The sequence below is a fragment of the Malaclemys terrapin genome, chromosome 3 (genome assembly GCF_027887155.1).
Source record: "Malaclemys terrapin pileata isolate rMalTer1 chromosome 3, rMalTer1.hap1, whole genome shotgun sequence".
In the NCBI taxonomy this organism is placed as follows: domain Eukaryota; kingdom Metazoa; phylum Chordata; order Testudines; family Emydidae; genus Malaclemys; species Malaclemys terrapin.
In genome coordinates this window covers 71,728,393-71,747,824 of record NC_071507.1, presented here as the reverse complement: position 1 = coordinate 71,747,824, position 19,432 = coordinate 71,728,393, and the positions used below count along the sequence as shown (strand labels likewise).

The 19,432-nt window shown below is 41.3% G+C and overlaps 1 protein-coding gene across 3 annotated transcripts in view; it reads right to left on the bottom strand.

The window, feature by feature from the left end:
- Positions 1–19,432, bottom strand: part of PLD5 (phospholipase D family member 5) — a 254,942-nt gene that overhangs the window by 205,726 nt on the left and 29,784 nt on the right. The window contains exon 1 of one of the 3 annotated variants that reach the window (XM_054021543.1): positions 5,698–5,897. The exons of the other annotated variants lie outside the window; for them this stretch is intronic. Coding sequence (XP_053877518.1) covers positions 5,698–5,700 — 3 coding nt within the window. The 5' untranslated portion in view covers positions 5,701–5,897. Of the gene's footprint in view, positions 1–5,697; positions 5,898–19,432 lie in introns of those variants that run through there. 3 annotated transcript variants of the gene reach the window in all.

Genomic DNA, 19,432 nt, shown 5'->3' with positions numbered 1-19,432 from the left:
TTTTTCCCTTGAGTGTACAATTTGGCCCTTAAGTGCGAAGGTTACCAGAATTCTACCTCTTTGAAGAAAAAGAGTAGAAAACTAAGTAATCAAGCAGAAGAATTTCCTGGAGATAACCTGATAGGTTGTATTTTACAGTGGACTGAACATTGTAGTATAAAAGTAGGTCACTGAGTTATGGTAAGTAATTTGGGCCAACCAAACATTTCACCCTTGGGAGAACACTACATCCGATTCAGCAGGTTGGCTGCTGCAATGAGCTAAGCCTTATGTTTATTTGTTTAATGAAGCCAGCTCCTGAACTGAGGGGTTTCGGCTACATATTGGTTTTCCAAGAGAATGGTGAAGTGATTCAGGAATGGAAGTTTAAAGGCAATAACTATCCAAAATTCAAGAAGATAAACAGTGTACTACATTTTTGAATCCTACCCAGTAGAACTGCAGCGTTACGAACACCAGAGTTAAGAACTGATCGGTCAACCACGCACCTCATTTGGAACTGGAACTGTGCAATCATGCAGCAGCAGAGACAAACAAAAAAGCAAATACAGTACAGTACTGTGCTAAACTACTAAAAATATAAAGGGAATTTTTAAAAAGATTTGACAGGGTAAGGAAACTGTTTCTGTGCTTGTTTCATTTAAATTACGATGGTTAAAAGCAGTATTTTTCTTCTGCATAGTAAAGTTTCAAAGATATATTAAGTCAATGTGCAGCTGTTCTTTTGAAAGAACAACCATAATGTTTTCTTCAGAGTTATGAACATTTCAGAATTACGAACAATCTCCATTCCCAGGGTGTTCATAACTCTGAGGTTCTACTGTACTCTATAACAAACTTTCTATTACAAGAAATGAAAAATTACATTAATGGAGCATTAAGGTTATCAATTCAAATGCACAAAAGTGAGAAAATTAGAAAGTTAAAGTGTGAATCTGGCAGGAGAAGGGGCCTTTTACACACTAGAATGGTGTAAATTATAATCAAGTGCAGAATCTTAATTCTCAACAGATTGGTTCCTGTGTGTATTTACTGTTACATATGCTCACTTTCATAGCAACAATACATTTTTACTACTTTTACTCCTGTTTGCATTGCATTGCCAATACAGCTGTAAGAGAGTGAGCTAGATTCCTTTCTGGCTCAGACATAAGAATTATTATCTACATTCGAATTGCTGAACCAAATTCTGCCTTTCCACCTATGTGACACCATTGAGAGGGCAACAGATGTAATTTCAGTGGAGAATATAAAGACATTGGGATTATGCTGGTGCCACATGGTTCTAGAATTGGCAGTTAGTAACATCCTTTTACTTGCAAACTGTTCAGATTTGGTCTGGAATTTACTGAGAGACCGTAAACATGGAACTCTCACAATGTTGTTTTTACAGAGTCACCTTTCAGGGTAGAAAGGTACCTTTCAGGGTAGTCTTAGGGTGAGCTTCTGTGCTGAGCCTCTAACAGAGCAGCCCTGAACTCGCCACCCAAGCTTAATCCACCTTTGCACTCTCCTGACCCTCAGCTGCTCTGACCCCACTATAAATTATTCAGGTCTGGGGGCCTGAACAGCCTCCCAAGGCTTCTCTGTGGGCATGCTGCTGCCCAGAATTTTTACCATGACGCATGCTGTGGATCTGACACCAACATACCACTTCAGCTCCAGCCCTGCTCCTGGCACACCTGCTACGTCAGGGCTTGTAAATTGTCTTTGGGAGACAGCTATGACTGTCTTCTGCCATGCCTGCTTTGGGAGAATTCTCCACCAGCTGGATATAGGGCTTTTAGTGTACTTCTATGCCCCTCTGGCCCTTTTATGAATCATAAAGGAGCCAGAGCGGGGCAGAAAATCTCACCCTTAGATTTCTGTGTTATCACTGATTTGACCATGTTGTACAGTATGTGCAGTGAGGGCAAGTTCATGTTTCTATAGTAACCATAAGTTACATGGGTGAGAGAATGGAATTTTTGCCCAACATTTTGAAGAGCTAATACAAAGGCCCCAAAATAAACATTATCCAGATATGTGAAAATGCATATATCCAGCCACCAGCCTGGTAGTGCCACCTTTCTGGGAGCTGCTGCCGTTGTTTATTTCACCTAAAGATGTGATTTATTTTTTCATCTGAACCAACCTTCATTTTTGTTTGTGTGAGAAGAGAAATTAATCTGATTTAGTGTGTAAATTTGTGCTAAAAATGTCCTCTTTTTAATGGCTGCATTAATTATCTGCAATGTGGAAGAGGGGCTGCCATGGAATAAAATGCTTTCTGGAGCATGGATGTAGCAGGCAAGCTAATATATTATATACACCACAGCAAATAACTTATAATTTCCTAGAAGCAACATGTTTTATGGTATACTGCCAGGGTTCTGGCACTGAGTTCAAGGGATTATATGGGTGTGAGAGAGAGCAGAGTTTGACTCTCAGTGTGGATTAAGGATGCTGCTGGGTGAAATTAATTCCATACAAAAATTATGTTAGTTTGGGAAAGGCATAAATCCTGCTCCTCTATTTGTCATGCTTTGCTAAGCGAAAGCACCACAAACCAGGATGCTGACATTTCAAAAGCCAAGCTTTTGTGTATGAACAAACTCAGAAATATGTATTAAGTAATGCTACCCTTTGACATATGTTGCTTTGGGGAAGAACAAAATGGGAGCTGTTTTCTTTACACTTATTTTGATGTCCTGTATGAGGGGTCACCATACAAAAGAATCAATGTGCGGAGTGTGTAAGGGGGTTGCAGAACTTTATGATACATGATTCAACATGTTGTGTGCCAGCTTTTCAGCTGTAGCATATCACCTAGACTACACCATGCCCAAAGCTAGTCATGGTATGTAATGTCACAGCTGAAAAACATGTGAATCACGTCTATGATTTCACCAGTGCAGTACTCCTTTGATATCATATGCCTCAAACTGCTACACCATCCAGTCACATTCTGAATAAATAATGTACATTGTATTGTATTCGTTCATAATGCTTTGAAAATCTAGGATAATAAGGGCCAGATCCTTCAACCCTTGTTCACGAGTAGTACCAGAAAAGCCAATGGAACTACTCATTGGGAAAGGGCTGCAGGACTGAACTTTATCTTTGCAACAGAGTATTACCAAAGTCTTGACACACGTTATCCAGTCCTTAATTAAGCTTATACCACATACAGAGCTACATTCCTCTCATCTCTTCCCCCAACTATTTTTATATTTACTGTGTATCTTTCAATGCAGAATTACATTTTTATACTGGACTATTCAAATTTTTACTTTGCTATTGGGATAAAAGAGTAATAAATGCAAATATGTCCTGAGACATAACCTGAGTTTGAAATCCAATTATTGGATTATTTTTTATTTGTCTTCATCAGCATGCAAAACACTTAAAACAGATTTTAGTACACCTGATGTCTTCTTTCATTAAGATTTAATGTGCAGTGATCACATTTATATATTTCCAATTTTGCCTTAGATAACTGTGTAAGGTAACCACATTATTTTGAATATTCCCTAAGTATCCCTAAACATACTAGGGGGAAGCCTGGAAATAATGAAACTTAGTTATCTGGGCACCTGGCTAGTTTTTAGGGATGACCACTGTAAGACACTGAACTACTTACATTTCTTAAGGAATGTTATAATTGGAATAATTGGTATTTATTACCAAACTGGTTACTACTTTATTTTTTCCAACATCATAAAAAGGTAATCATGTCAAACCCTCCAAACTAATAACAGAAATGGCTATCCAGTGAAATGCCCACACTAACTATCTAATCTATGCGGCTCCACTCAAGGCAAGTTTACTTTGTCTTAAACTTTAATCACACTGGACATGTGGTTACAGTGTGTACATGTTAGTGTTTCCAGAAGCCAATAGTTTTCTTAATTTGCAGTAACAGAAATATAATTACACTGCAATTACAGGGGACTGAGGGAACCTCATACACTTGCAGATATATATGTATCATCATTTATTATTTGTTAAGCTCAATGGTGTACAATATGAAGTAGAAGACAAGGTCCCTGCCCCCAGTGAGTTTTCATATACTAAGTATAATTTCAAATATAAGTTAAAGCCAACTGTGAGCATATGGTTTTCTGACAAGGAAGCAACAGTAAAATGAAATCTCTAATATTTACATGATAATCGGCACATAGGTCATTTTCCCCCAAGCGTATAGGAGAAAATATCATGGTGCCTCGATTCAGTCAAAACAATATTCCAAGACACTAAGAGCCTTGTTTCTTTAGAGCTATTGATTTCTCTACATAGGCTGCATATTGAAGAGGAAAGTCTAAATCTTTAATGCATCACTCTGTGTGTTCAGAATGATATTTGGCATATATGGGCTGAGATAACACAACTTACTTCACTATCATAATTGCCTTCAGTATCACATTTCTTGTCCTCAACTGAAGCCAGTTAGGATGGGGAAAAAAATCAAAAAGCACTGCTGATACTTTATGTTTATATCCTTGTTTTTCTTCTCTAGATCAACAATAAAAAAATTCAAATTAGATCAAAAAAATTAAAACAGACCTAGTTTCTAATTTCTGAGGTTTCCGTGTAATACTTTTGAAAATGCTCTCAGATATTCTTTTAAATTGTCCTCTCTGCTTTGAATAACAAAGAGAATAATTTTCCACATATCAGCTAAGGGTCAAATAAGCATATTTTAGTGCTTTTCTCTCAAGGTTTATTTAGGCATTTGTTTTCTTTTCTCCCTGATGTTCTGTAATCTCATTATCAATTTATTCCTTTTCTCTGATATGCACTTAAATGAATGGCTGAGTTCCCACACAGGAGATTGGGTTTGGTGCATATTTCAACAAGAAAGCTTTATCTTGACAATGATTATTATCTACAATGCATACAGTAAATGCTTGCAAGACATTCCTTCTTCTCCCCCACCCCTTGTAATTGTTTAAGTGCCTACTAATTTGTAAATAAAAACATTTAAATGAAATTTCCAAAGATTTTTTAAAGTATTAAAAGGCATTGTTATTGATTTGTAATAATTATTGCAGAGGTTTACATGTATGCATTTTATAGTCTACTTTGCTTTCTTTAATTAATTTAGAATACTTAATTTTTAAGGAGAATAAAAACTGACCAAAAAGTTTTTCACAATTATTTTTTTCCAGTCTAACAACTACAGGACAGAAGCATACTGGACACAATTGGACTACACAAATTCAAAATCAAAAAAAAAAAGTATATATGATTTTGGACTATTAGATGTTAATATACATGAATGAGCATCTCTCTCCTTTTCCCTAAAAACTAAGGGAAAACATAGATTCATGTATTGTATATATGGTAAGTATACATTGTTTATATTTGTATGTTTAAAAATTTCAGTGGTTACACTAATCCAAAATTATATTAAAAGATCACACTCCCATCCTTCTGTATTGAAACCAGCAGCAGTCATTCCATATCAAATTTTAGTCAGTAGTATTCACCATTTTAAAAGATTTTATTTAAGCTGCACAATATATTCAGTGCCAAAGATATTTGTCACCAACTTGCTTTGCTGATCTCTTCCAGCAAAATATTGATAGTGCTACTGTATTCTAGTCACTTGCTGTTTGGTTTTAACACTACTCCCTACTATTTTCACCATCAGCTTCTACACATTCTTTTCAAAAGTAATAATCTAGATCTGGTGAAAACTGAAGAGCTTCTTACCATTCTGATCCAATTTTTTCCCCTCTGAAGTCCAGCAGCAAGGAGCTGTTGCTGATGCACTGCTTACTAGAGACACCCGAGGCTTTGGAGGCAGAGAATGTTTTATGTGGTAAAAATGTATCACCACTGATTATATTTCAGTCCCTCAATCGCTAGCCTTGATGCTTTGGAAATCAGCCAATCCAAGCAATAAAAGGGAGGTTGGCAACAAGAAGTCTCAGAATTTTCACATGGCATGGTTCAAAAACTATTTGTGCCTCTACTACATTGTTTTTATAGCTCCTAAATGATAATTAAATCTTGGGCTCCCTCTTTCTTCCTCCTCTCTTACAAAATGGGATTCATATATTGTTCACAAAAGGAACTTTAGCGCTAGCTAGAGCTAGGCATAATGCTGACAGGCACTATGCCAGATTACACACACAACTCTGCCAAGGAACCTGAATCCTGATTTGCAACACCCTGTTATTCCAAACATGGACCTTTCCTAAGCCAAGGCTCCTAACCTAAGCCAAGGCTCCTAACTGTGCCAAACAGCATGATGGTTTTTTGATCTAGACAAATGCCCACTTAAGACAAGCATGGGACCATCATCTTTTACTTATAGCATTAATTTAAATATACATTTCTCTTAATGAAGAGGTCAGCTGCAGGAAGATAAAGCAGCATAGAAACTTTAGGCAGCAATAAACCCTTGGTATAAAGGAAAACATCACAATTTCCAAATAACTTTAGCCCCAAGCTACCACTTCTCCCCTGAGGAATACTATAAGGGGGAGAGCCCTGAACAGAACTGAAAGGGGGCAGTTCCATCTCCATGGAGCGTTTCTTCCTTGAAAGCAACAGAAGCCTCAGGGAAACATCTGTGCAGAGTTGTGACTCTGTGGATCACTTAAGTTCCCGAATTCAGACAGAATGGTGTGGATCTAGGCAGCTGCTCTGCGCCAGAAAAAATAGAAATCATGAGCTGTGTACTCCTCACAGAAGGGGAATATGACAAAGGCCTGGCAGAGGTATCCAGTGGCAGCATGGCTTCTTACAAAACCGGATGCCAGTGGGAGGTGCTGTCCAAGGAGCTGCATGGAGAGTCAGGTCTTCTAAACAAAGTAATCCAGAATTCATGGGCTTGGAACTTCTTTTCCCCATCCATTTTTGGGCTCCATTGGTTCCCTTTAAGGGAGGTATTGAGTGGAAACTCTGTGAGGGGAACCTTGCAGAGTTTTCCCAAGTCCTCTTATCTCAGCTAGTGGTGGTTAAACCCATAGTATCATATGGCCCTTCACATTTTATTTATTACATCTCTCTCTATAGCTAGGATTTTTCCATAGCACCTGAACACCTTAGGGGTCACATGCTCCTCTTTCGTACAGATTCAGCACAAAAGCTAAGTAGTAAGTTGCATCACATCATCCCCTTCAATCATCAGATAGCTCTTAGTGCCAGATGGAGTGGCCAAAATACGGCTTTGTGTAGCAGGGTAGGGATCAGATTTGCTGATTCACAGGAAATTTTACTGAGTTATGGATCAAACACACATTTAAACTATTTGCATTTTGCTCTTTGGGGCAGAAATTGTGTTTTCCTCTGTGTTTATAAACAGCCTAACATATTTCTTTAACAATAAAATGATTACTGAAGAGTAAAAGAGAAAAAAGAATTATGATTTCTTGCTAAAAGATAACCAATCAAATTCAGACTTAGTATACGTAGGTGCAATTCCAATGAAATCCTAGCTGCATGCACCTGCTTACATCAGGGTCTGACTGTCACCCAGTAAGTTTAGTGAGTGAAATCCTGGCTCTGCTGAAGTCAACAGGGGTTTTGCCACTGCCTTCAGTGGGGCCAGGATTTTACCCATTGCATTTTTTCATTACATGGATGTTCCATCTCTTCAGGGATGAGTGAAGGTGAAAGCCAGCAGAAAACAAGGCAAATGGAGGTAAGGGCCAGATTTTTAAAGGTACTTGGGTGCCTACAAGTGCAGACAGGCATCTAGGAGGACTTCAAAAAATGCCTAAGCATCTTAGGCAACTAGATGCTTTTGAAAATCCTACTAGACATCTATCTGCATCTGTTGATGCCCAAGCACCTTTAAAAATTTGGCCCTAAATACTTACTAGCAGGAAGGGATGGAGTTGTGGCAGGGTGCAAAATGACCTCCTTAGGACTACAGCTAATTGTGTCTACAGATTTAAAAGGGCCAGCTATCAGGACAGCATACTGGGAAATGGTCCTGTGAACTCCCAAAATGGGAAATTCAGTAATGCACAGAGAAATAGAAAGAAGTGAGTTTTTGTTTAATTCCTGCCTTCCTGAATGAAAGCCTATCTGAGACTTCCAGAACTGGACCCAGTGAACTATGTACGCTAAATAGCTATGCCTTACTTTTGTTTTGCTGTGACATCATGTTGACATCATAAATGTCAAGATCCTTTTGAACATCACTTTCCCTCTTTGCTTTAAATTTATCACCACACCCATTAGTTCAGACAAGCTATCCCATGCACCCAGGCTGCTTGCTGTATTCATTTGGCCAGTGTGATATAATCAGATTCTGTAGAATCTAGACTTTAATTTTAAAAAAATCAAGTCTCTATACCTTATAGTTGTGAGGAAATTTTCCTAAATGTGATCTAAGTGTAAATCTAGATAGTGCTGTCTTTCTGAGTGTACAGACAAACAGCCTGAAACAATGGCTCTGAGAACTCCTAATCCCACCATAATCTACCAACACCACTTTAATGTCAGCGTTACTATTTTATTGCTCATCTGTTCAGCAGATGAGATGGAGAGAGAACAAAGCCTACAGAGGGAACTGGCTGCAGAGATGGAACTGCAGATGGAAGAAGCAGGGAGAGGCACAAAGACAGGGAAACAAAGTCAAAGTAAAGGAATCTGAGAAAGGAAGAGAAAGTAGAGGGCAATGGTCCAAATTTGTAACTATATTTTCCCATTGAGTGATGCTGAACATAACAATACAATATTTAGCAACTAATAAATAATGATAATAACTAAAGGCCAGATTCTGCCACCTTTACATTGAGCAGCACTTTACTTCGCAAGTAGTCCCACTGAGATCTCACCTAAGAGCCACATCCTGATACTTACTCAGGCAATTCATACATCAAAATCAATGAGACTCCTCAAGGAGTATGGTACTACTCCATGTGAGTAAGAGTTCAGGAGTCTAGCCTTACATGTTGTGAAAAGCAGCTGCACCCACGGAACCTCAAATCTCCGCCTGTTCTGTAAGAAAGGGAGTCATTTTTATAGGAAATCAGGATTAGATTCTGTCAGTCCTCTCTCATATTGAGTAGAATATTCATCTGCAAGGATTCCTATTTAAATCAATGGGACTATGCACTGATACTAAGAGGCACTCTAAGGCTAGGTCTACACTACCCGCCTGAATCGGCGGGTAGAAATCGACCTCTCGGGGATCGATTTATCGCGTCCCGTCGGGATGCGACAATCGATCCCTGAATCGACGCTCTTACTCCACCAGCGGAGGTGGGAGTAAGTGCCGTCGACGGGAAGCCGCAGAGGTCGATTTTGCCACCGTCCCTACAGCGGGGTAAGTTGGCTGCGATACATCGAATTCAGCTACGCTATTCGCGTAGCTGAATTTGCGTATCTTAAATCGACCCGTAGTGAAGACCTGCCCTGATACTACAGTGATGAGCATGGTATAAGAACCTATACGGAACAGACTATTTACAGAGTAAGACTACTCAACAGGAACAAGAGGGGGGGCCCTAAAAATGTAGTTACTACATAAAGATCATACTTTGTCTTTGAGCAAACCTCCCACTGACATATGTGAGCTGTGAGTTGTAAACTGAGGGTAGAATACAGCCTTATCCAGCTCATCGATCATAATTAATATGCAAGCTCATCGACCATAATTAAACATGAAATTAGGCCCTCTGCACAGAAGAAATTGATTCCACTAAGTTGTCAGGGACTTGTAGTCATCTACAAGACTCATGGAGATTTTTCTCCCCAAAACCCTGCAGTGAGATTATCCCTTCAATTAGTTAAATGCAAAACTGATTACAAAATAAATGAAATCACATTGAGAAAGATAACTCCCTCACATCTACCTGATGTGTCTGAAATTATAGTGGCATAGCAGCGCCACTATAGTTAAGGCTGCGTCATGACTTCTGTTTAAAGGTTGACCTTAATAAGTCCTCTAAAATTGACATGCTCAGTCAGATTCCTTTGAAATTTGATGTGGCTCAGGAAGGTGCACAATAGGGTTAGTCATCCAAATTTGGGGCCATTTGAGTTAGGGGTTGTGGACAGATAAGCCCTTAAAATAGTTAGTTTTCAAAAAAAGTTTCTAGGTGGGAGGGGAGGGTTCCCCCCTAAGGGCTAGAGATCAAACTATTGATGTGATGTGGGTCAAAATGACTGAGTTTTACCCAGGGAATGCATGGCCCCACTAAATCATTGGGGCTCCAAATTGAGAAGGGTATTTAAGAAAATATACATTTTTTTTTTACAGGGCACATGCACTAGTACAGAAAAATGTCTAGAGGGTTTCCATTCTCACCATTTTTTATGCTTTAAAGATAGAAGAAAATTTGAACAATTACTTGGAATGCTTTGAAATATGGCGTGCTTCAGGGGAGACCTCTCAAAAGACCACTTTCCTTCTGTTGCCTTTTAGTGTTAAATTGAAAGGTACTAATCACTAGATGAATCACAGATATCATTGATATGGATTGCTGTGAACTCACCCTTCAGTCTACATAATTTAGGATAAATTAATCACAAATTCCCACCTAAGACAAAAGGAGTTTTGGCCTGAGTAGCCAGAGGTTGCTATAATTTCAGAGTTGTGGGTTGAAATTTTATTTTGGGGGGAATGTAATCAAAGTCTTTAGGGAAAAAATTAGACATGTGAGTGTTTCCTGGGCAGAGAAGGATATTAAGGGGAGGAGCAGTGGGGCAGAGGGGTTTGAGACTGCAGCGAAGGGTGGGAGTTATGGGAAGGGGAGAGAGGTTAGAGACTCAGGTGAGGGAGGCATGGGAGTTAGGGGGAGTGGAGAGTTTCTGTCAACCCCACATTCTCCCCTCCCATGCAGATCTAGGGGGCTCTTGCCCCTCAGGAGGATCTGAGTTCCCCTCCTCATATGAGCCCCTCTTGCTGCTCCTTGTGTGTGTCAGGATCTGGGGGGTCCACAGCCATCTACAGGGGCTGGACCTCCCACCCCCTATCCCCCCACACATACACCCTTCCTCATGTGAGCTGGGTTGTGGGACGGGGGGGACTTGTGCTTTACAAAAGGTTTGAAGACCCCCTCCCTGCTGTGAGCCAGGATCTGGGAAACTCCTGCCCCTTTGGAGGGGCATATTTCATGCATATCACAGGTTTAGATGGGGCCACCAACTGAGATGAATGGAGCAGTTCACATGTCTCATCACTGTTGCTTCAGATTGTATTCATGTTCAAGGGGGTTCTCATTCAGCTGAGAACTTGGCCTTGAAAAGAATGGACCACTTCTACTCCTGAGGGGATTCTGCATCAAAAAATTAAAAATCCTGCACCAAAAATTCTGTGCACAATATATTAAAATTCTGCAAGTTTTATTACTCAATAAATAAATTCAGAGGCTCCAGCATAACAGTGAGGAGCACAGGCCATTGGCTGTACAAAGGTGGGAGATCGCCCTGCAGCCTCCCCATCCCGGGACACAGAGTCAATGGTGAGGCTGCACCCAACCCTGACACAGCACAAGGCCTGGGCCTGCCCCAGAAACACTAGGGGACCCAGGCCCTGCCCCTCTGTGCAGGCACACCAGGTTTGGATGGGCAGGCTCAACCAGGCAGGATCCAAGTGTGGAGAGGCTCAGTATGGGGGATCCAGGGGTGGGGTGAGAGGATTCTGTGTGGGACAATCTGGGTGTAGGCAGCTCAGTGGGGGGATCTAGGTGTGTGGGGGATCTAGTTGCACAGAGGCTTGTTGGGTGTGAGGGTTCCAGATATAGGGGCAATGGGACTCTGCAGGTGACAGTGGTTGGGGCTCAGCGCAGGGATCTGGGTGTAGAGGTCTCAGCAGGGAGGTCTGGGGGCTGGGGACATGGGGCTTGGTGGGGTGGGGTTCTGGGTGCAGCTTGTTGGGGGTCAGTGGCATGCGGGTCTGGATGTAGGGGCTCAGGGTGGTGCGGGGGGGCTCATCAGGGTGGGGGTTTCAGTGCAGGGAGCTCAGTGGGGGTGGTCCAAGTGCAGAGGTGCAGTCCTGAGGCAAGGGGTCTGGGTGCAGGGGGCTCCAGATGGAAAGGTTGAGGTTCAATGGGGTGGGGTTCGGGTATGGAGGGGTAGGTGCTTCTGGATGTATGGGGTGAGGCTTGGCAGGGGTGTCTGGGTCTGGGAGGTCCAGCTGCATGGGGGTTGGGCAGATGGGGGAGCAGCTCCCTGTACAGTGAGCCTTCCCCTCCTCAGCTGAGGATCTATGGGGGCAGGAAGCAGGGGAGGATGCTGAGCTTCCTGCAGCTGGGGGAGGTTTCTGAGGGTGATTCTGATACAGCCCCAGCCACTCCTTGTAGGGGAAGAGGAAGTCCTGTCCTCTCCTGCCTCCAACCCAGCTGGGACTAGCAGCTGACCCCGGCTCAGGGTAGGGACCACTGGCTGGGGTGTCCCCAGCCCTATGGTGATTTACCTCTCTGCTGGCTGCTCCGAATGCCTGAAATAATGTACCTGCACAGCTAGGAAGTGGTGCATGACTGCTCTTGCAGTTTCCTTTTGCTTCCCTGTCAGAAAGTCATTTTTCTGCAGGGAATGTAAGAAATCTGCGGGGGACATGAACTCTGCGCACGTACAGTGGTGCAGAATTCGCCCGTGAGTACACTTCACACCTTTCAGAGCCTGCTATGCTGCATCTGGATGTGAAGAGGAGCCTTTTCCCACACTCATCCTATCATCCTTCCTAAAAGGACAACACTGCTACATGTTCTCTGAAACCTGCACACTGCCATGGATTTTCTTGAAATTTTCTATGCCTACCAGGGGTGTTGAGTAGGTTTAGTGAGCCAAATTTGAGGTAATTTGAGCCACAGGTTACAGAGTTATAAGCCCTGGAAAAAATAGAATTTTTTCAAAAAGTTTCTAGCTGAGTTTTTTCCTTTTGCACAGAATTAGAGAGAAAACTATTGATATGATGCAGATCAAAATAGTCTAAATCGGTCAAATTTTATCCAAAACAGTGCATGGCACCCACTTAAGTCTTTTGGGGACCTAGATTGTGAATGGTTTTTAAGAAAATGTTCATTTCCTTGCTTGTGTATATGTACAGTCTGGAAAGATTATAATGCACATATGCCAATAAAGAAAAAAATCATGAAAGGGTTTCAATGAAGCCAATTTATACTTGCCTGGGTAGTTTGAGGGAATATTCCAATGCCATTGCCTCTGGTGAACAATCCACCACTGACGTTTCAAGTCTGAACCTTTGTACACCTGTGCAATAAAGAAGTTTGAGTTTTGCTCAACTCATCATTCTGCAGGAGGAATGACACACCATCAGCCAACCCTAACATTATGTTAAATATTTCAATGGCAAAAAAAATGCATTAAGTTCTACCCCACTGAGCTCTGCAGCTTGCAGAGAGCTTTTGTTCATCAGCTGCGTAACTCAGTTAGAAGCCCCGGAGTCTTCTCTTTGGGAGCTGGTAGAACTACTAGACCCCACCCACACGAACTTACACATAGGCAGAATCTCCCCAGCACCACATGCACAGAGATCCTTAAATATCCGAGGCATCTCCAAATATCACAGCCAGCTGACAGCTCCAAAATGGAGACAGGATGAAACCCTTCCCTTCGGTGTAGGTAGTGTCTACGCTGAAACACTACACCAAGTGTCACTGTAGCATTTCAAGTGTAAACAAGCCCTGAGAGAAGCCACTCTACTCCCACTTCTTCTCCAGCCAGATGAGGCTGAGGAATGGTCAGGCCAGTGCATAGCGCCTCTACCTGAATACAGAGCCTGCATGCCCCTTATTGCTTTGTACAAGGGCAGGGTCTGGCCCTTCAAATTTCATCATTTTACAACGTTCAAAATATCTAATATTTAATGTAAGTACTTTTTCATGAAAAAATAATTCAACATAAGTCTGTAAATAAGCCAAACACAAAAAGCCTGATCCTGCAGATAACGAAATAAATAGGCATATTACCACTGAAATCAGTGGGAGCAGGACTGGGAACAAAAAATACCTAGATGTAATCAAAGTATTACTACACCAGCTAGGATGCCTTGTTTCATTGCAAAGAAAAATGGATAGCAATTGTTCTTCCTTCAGTAGCTATTATTCCTAAAGGCTGTCAGTTTATCTATATTCAGAATAGCAAAGTAAGGGATAAAAATCAATATCATCTAGCACAACCTTTGTTGTATTCTCTCCCACCCTGCTTTCTTTCAGGTTGTTTTACCAGATTAAAAAAAAAAAAAAAAAACAGATGAAAGCTATTTTTCACCACTGGGGGGGGTTATATCTTTGCAAGGGCCCACCTCTTAACTTTAGCAGTACTGTAAATATAAAAAGTAGCAGTATATGATTAGCTGTAACAAATACTTGAAATAAGTTTATTCAGCCAAGGTAAAACACAGGAAAGAACCACAAAACATGCTATTCTCTCCACATTTTCAAAAGCAATATTTGGTATAATAACCTGTTTTTTGTTTGATAAAATCTTCTTTATTAAAAAATGTATAAAGCATTTAATATTGTGGGAAGGCACCTCCTTCTCCTGACTGGGCTCAGCGGTGGGGGCCTGGAGTAAATCAATCCCACTCTGGAGAGTTTTTTTTTCCTCACTCGGGTTTTATTTTTCACTATTTTACAAGGTGTGCCTCAGGATAGGCACCAGGAGCACTCTTCAACCAAACCAAATAAATTATCATAACACAACTTATCATAACCTTTCTCTGTCCCCTCTCTGGGGTGTCACATTGTTATGGTGGCTCTGGGGTGCCAGTCCTTCCCCAAACAGCCAGTTAGCTTGGTTGTTTCCCCTGTAGGGAGGAGAACAGCGTTCTAGCCAGGCAAAATCTTTTCTCCCTGTAGCCACTAGCTCTGCTACAGCTTGTCTCTCTTCTTTCTCTCACCAGAAGGAGGCGGGAGGGGAATTGAGGGGTTAAAGGTCACAAGCAATGCTTAATTGCACTCAGGTGTCTCTAGTTGACCTAAGGTAACCTCTTTTTAGCTCATGGGGAAAAGGGTCTTTTTACCATTCTAGGGCTGATATACCTGAACCTAACAGGACCACCCTCTTACAACTGTCTGGTTTGGCTTGTCACAATATGTACAAATTCAGTAAAAAGGAAAATGGCTTTTTTTTTTTTTTTCAAACAGCTATTACTACTAAATTCTTTGGTCCTCCATCTAATAACATCAGCCTTGTGAAACTAATTCAGTTTTGTCTTCATGTGTAGCATGTATGGCATAATTGCACTGGACTACCATAGTCATTTACCATACTATATTAATAGCCACATTCTTTGCAGTGTTGCTGAAAGCTAATGTTCAGTTGTTTAATATTGGATAGGATAACAAGTAACTTAATGAACTAAATTACTGGTTCAGCACCACTGAGAATATAGCTCAAGTTCATTAATGATTTAATCATCCAGTGATTTAGAAGTGTCTCAAATAAGTCCCAGGAGATGGTCCAAACCATAGGTATCCTTTCTGATCTAAATTCTCTGCTTGTGGAAATGGGAGCAGCTCCACTGGCTTCGAAGGAGTTTCACCCATTTACATAGCAGAGAATTTGGCCCTTGGCCTACTGAGAAGCATAAGCCTCACTAGGTAGATGGATTCACTTTATAAAAAGGATTAAATTATGAATAAAGAGTAAAAAGGGACTCAAATTCAGCACCCAACTGTTGTGGAAGGAAGCATTATGCCTGTGTGAAACATAATGCCTCTTAGGTGCTGGGGGAAGGACTCCAAATAATGGTGCTTTTTAACACCTCTAAAAATATATAGCCAATGCTCCCCATGTTAGTGAGGCCCCGTTGGTGTCTATCTGTAAACAAAGCATCAAGGTCACACCTGCAATGGTGATGTATGGAGCTCTGCCAGTAGAGCCTCTAACCTGGAAGCAGTAACAGGTTCAAAAACTGCTAACTATGGTTTAACCACAAATGAGAAACAGACCCACATTTGTGTTAGGTCCTGTCTACACTACAGAGTTAGGTCAACGCAAGGCAGCTTACTTCAATCTAACTATGGAAGTGTCTATGCTTATATTTCACTCCCGCCGTTGTAACTGCCCAGCTACACTGACTTAATAACTCCATCTCCATGAGTGGCATAGAGTCAATGCCAATGTACTTAGGTTAACGCACTGTCAGTGTAGACCCTGCGTTGCTTACATTGATTGTTACTGGCTTTCATGAGCTGTCCCACAATGCCCCAAACTGACAGTACAATTGATACAAGAGTTCCTGGTGAAAGTGTAGAGACACACAAACGATGTAATTACTTCAGTGGCTGTATGCTGGCATAAGTTAGGTCGACTCAATTTTGTAGTGTAAACATGGACTTAGTTGGAGTCACACAAACCTGTAGAAAATATGGATTTGTTTTTTCAGTTTAGTCAGGGACATGAATTGTGTTGTATCACTCTAAATTCTTTAACAGTTCTGTGAAAAAATAATTGTTTCTAGATTCAACCTTTGCAATATTTTTGCGGTGTTTAAAGAAATCCAATGTTGAAGAATTTGTCGGTAGAGCCTAACAGTAGTGCCAACAGCTGCATTTCCCTCAAACTCTGGTGCAATTGGTCACAGTTGTGGGTGACCAATTGTGACCTTCTATATTCCACAAGTTTGATGCCCTCTGAGACAGTGGGGTGCAACCTACAGAGGTCCCTCTGACACCCTTCTCCTTGGCCATGTCCCACAGATTGACCACTACTGTTCAAAGGGACTCAAACCTTTGAATAAGTAAGCTTCGCTTTCTTAAGGCCAAGAACTGAAAGTCAGGGCCTGACACTAAACTTGTCTCCACCACTGCAGTGAAAAATGCCTGAAAGCAAATATAAAAGAGACAAAATTGTTTTCTTCATGACAAGCAGAGCATCAGAAGAGGACGGTACTGATTGTAAGGTGATGAGACACTCCTGTGCTATTCTCCAGACAACCCACAAGCCAGGAACTGTACTGGTTATTCTCAGGGCAGGTATATAAACCTCACAGGTGGAACAGTAGCTCAGCCTGCTCAATGTCACTTCAGGGCTTGGAACTCTCTCCATCCTGATAGTGGCAACAAATTCCCCAAACCTCAGCCTGCTCCAACCTTGCTCTAACTCCAGCCACGCCCCAACTCCACTCTGGACTCCTGATTCCAGTTCTGACCACTAAGCCTGACCATCCCCATTATGGTTTCTGACACCAGTGCCACATGACAGCTCCCCACATGAGTCTCCTCAGCCTGTTGGCATTAGACAACTTTAAAAGCTTTACTGGACTCTCTGCACAGCATATTGGACAAGCTGCAGCTGACTCTGTCGTCCTTTAAGAATACATTTTGATCTATTTTGTAAAATGGGTTGGTCTGAACAGAAAGGAGGTTTGTGAAAAACTAAACCAGAGAAAACTGAACTGAAGGTGAATCTGGGGAAGGAAACTAAAAGTGCAACACTAGCCTTCTCTGTATGTGTGATTAAATATTTTACAGCTATCACTGGAAGCTTAAAATGACTAAAAATTCAATTATGACCAAGACATTTTCATTTATGGATTCTCAGCAGGGGTGGAAGGAATAGATCTGATTGGATTCAACACAAAATCCTTATTAAACAGCAACATTGCTGAGGAGCATATATGTGAATGAGACATGGCCACTGGATCTCAGTGCAAATGAATAATTAGCAAAAACAGAAAGCACATTTGTTGCTGCTTTAGGGGACACTGGAGACATGACCTGTGACCTGCAAAACCTACAGTAAAAGGAAATGAAATGTTTTTATTCCTGGTCTGGATTCTTATTTCTCACAGAGGTAAGAAAATCCTTTGCTAAAAAGAATGTTGCAGCTGCCATTGTCTCTTGCTAATTTAAGAGAACGTCATCAATTGAGATTACGTATCTTCTGGGAACAAACACCTGCTAGAAAATTTCTAGGCAAGATTAAGGCAGAACACATTGGTGAAAATTCTCACTGTTGAGAAAAAAAAAGATTAAAAGCTACAACCATAGTGCCATGAACTGAGGGAACATTGCCAAAATGATTATATATACTGTAAATACCCTTTCTGGATTAACTCCATGAAATACAATGGTGGGATTAAGCATACCAGACTTTAGACCTACTTAGTTACTCTGATGAGCATCACTCTTTGTTTAAACTACAAGAGTATTTTCAGGAGTTCTATGTTGGTGTCAAGCTGTTCTCCTCTCACAGACACTCAGCATATTAGAAGACAGGCCAAAAAAGGAAATACACTGGCTAATGCACTGACATGGGAGTCTGGAGAACTGTTTCAGTTCCCAGCCAAACTACTGACCTACTGTGTAAACTTGAGCAAGATATTTCACCATTCTGTGCCTCTGTTTCCCCTCCTGCCCTTCATTGGTCTTGTCTATTTAGACTGTGAACTCTTCAGGGCAGGAACTGTCTCTGCATTTGTACAGTGCCTAGCACCATGGGACCCTGATCTGAGTAGGGGACTCTAGGCCACTCCCTAAATATTCACAAACAAACCACCATAACATGCGGGGATATAGCATAGTCTAGTTCCCTAGGAACCAGAGCTAGGGAACCCTGAATTCTAATCTCAGCTCTCCCTCTAACTTCCTCTGTATTCTTGGGCAAGTGACTTAACTTCTTAGTTTCCTAATCTGTTTAAAATAGTCAACAACAAAGGAGTGTACAAATACTTACTTATTTCATAAGGGTATTGTGGGGATTACAGCAGATAATCTCCAGTATTGTGCTTTACATCTTCAAAGTACAGTATAGATCCCAAATATTAAATGTTAAGATCTAGAATGGCTATTTTAATTTCCTGACCCAAAGGGATTTTTTAGCTAGTATTCCACTGTGGAGCTGAAATGGTTATTTGAAATTGCAGTTTCAACCTCTCTCTCTCTTTGTATTAATGATACAGTTTCCCTGGTTTTCTCCACACTCATGTTACTCTATTCTTTGGGCATCTGTCATATTAAGCCAAAATTTATAACTATGGGAGATAATCTACTATGTCTGTATAGCAAACACACTGTCCAAAATGAACAGCTTGCAATTCTGCAAGTAGATTGCAAGAACATGGTAATTGAGTCCCCAGTCTACTAACAAGTTAGACCTACCATTCTTTTATATCTGCCCTTAGGTAAAAATCCATTTTTACCAACTTAGTGGCTTTTTCAGTGCATAGCTTATTGGAAAATTTTGACCAAGCTACTCTGAATGTGATAAAAACATGCTCAACTGATACATGTTTTACAGTAGTGCCAAGGGGCCAATCAAGAATGGGGCCCCAGGGTGCTAGGCGCTGTACAGAGTCACAGACCCCAAAGAGTTTACGGCCAAACAGTGTGACGGCAGGAAACCTCATGTTAGTGCCATGTTTATATAGATTTGTGGGGGTAGGGTTAGTTAGGAGGGGATCAGCTAAATGGGGGAAAAGAGGAAAGGACTGGGGGATGGTACGAGGGGCAGGTGTGGAGTGAAGCTAAAAGGAAGAGTCTGGGGATAGGGGTGCAAGGAAACAGCCAATCAG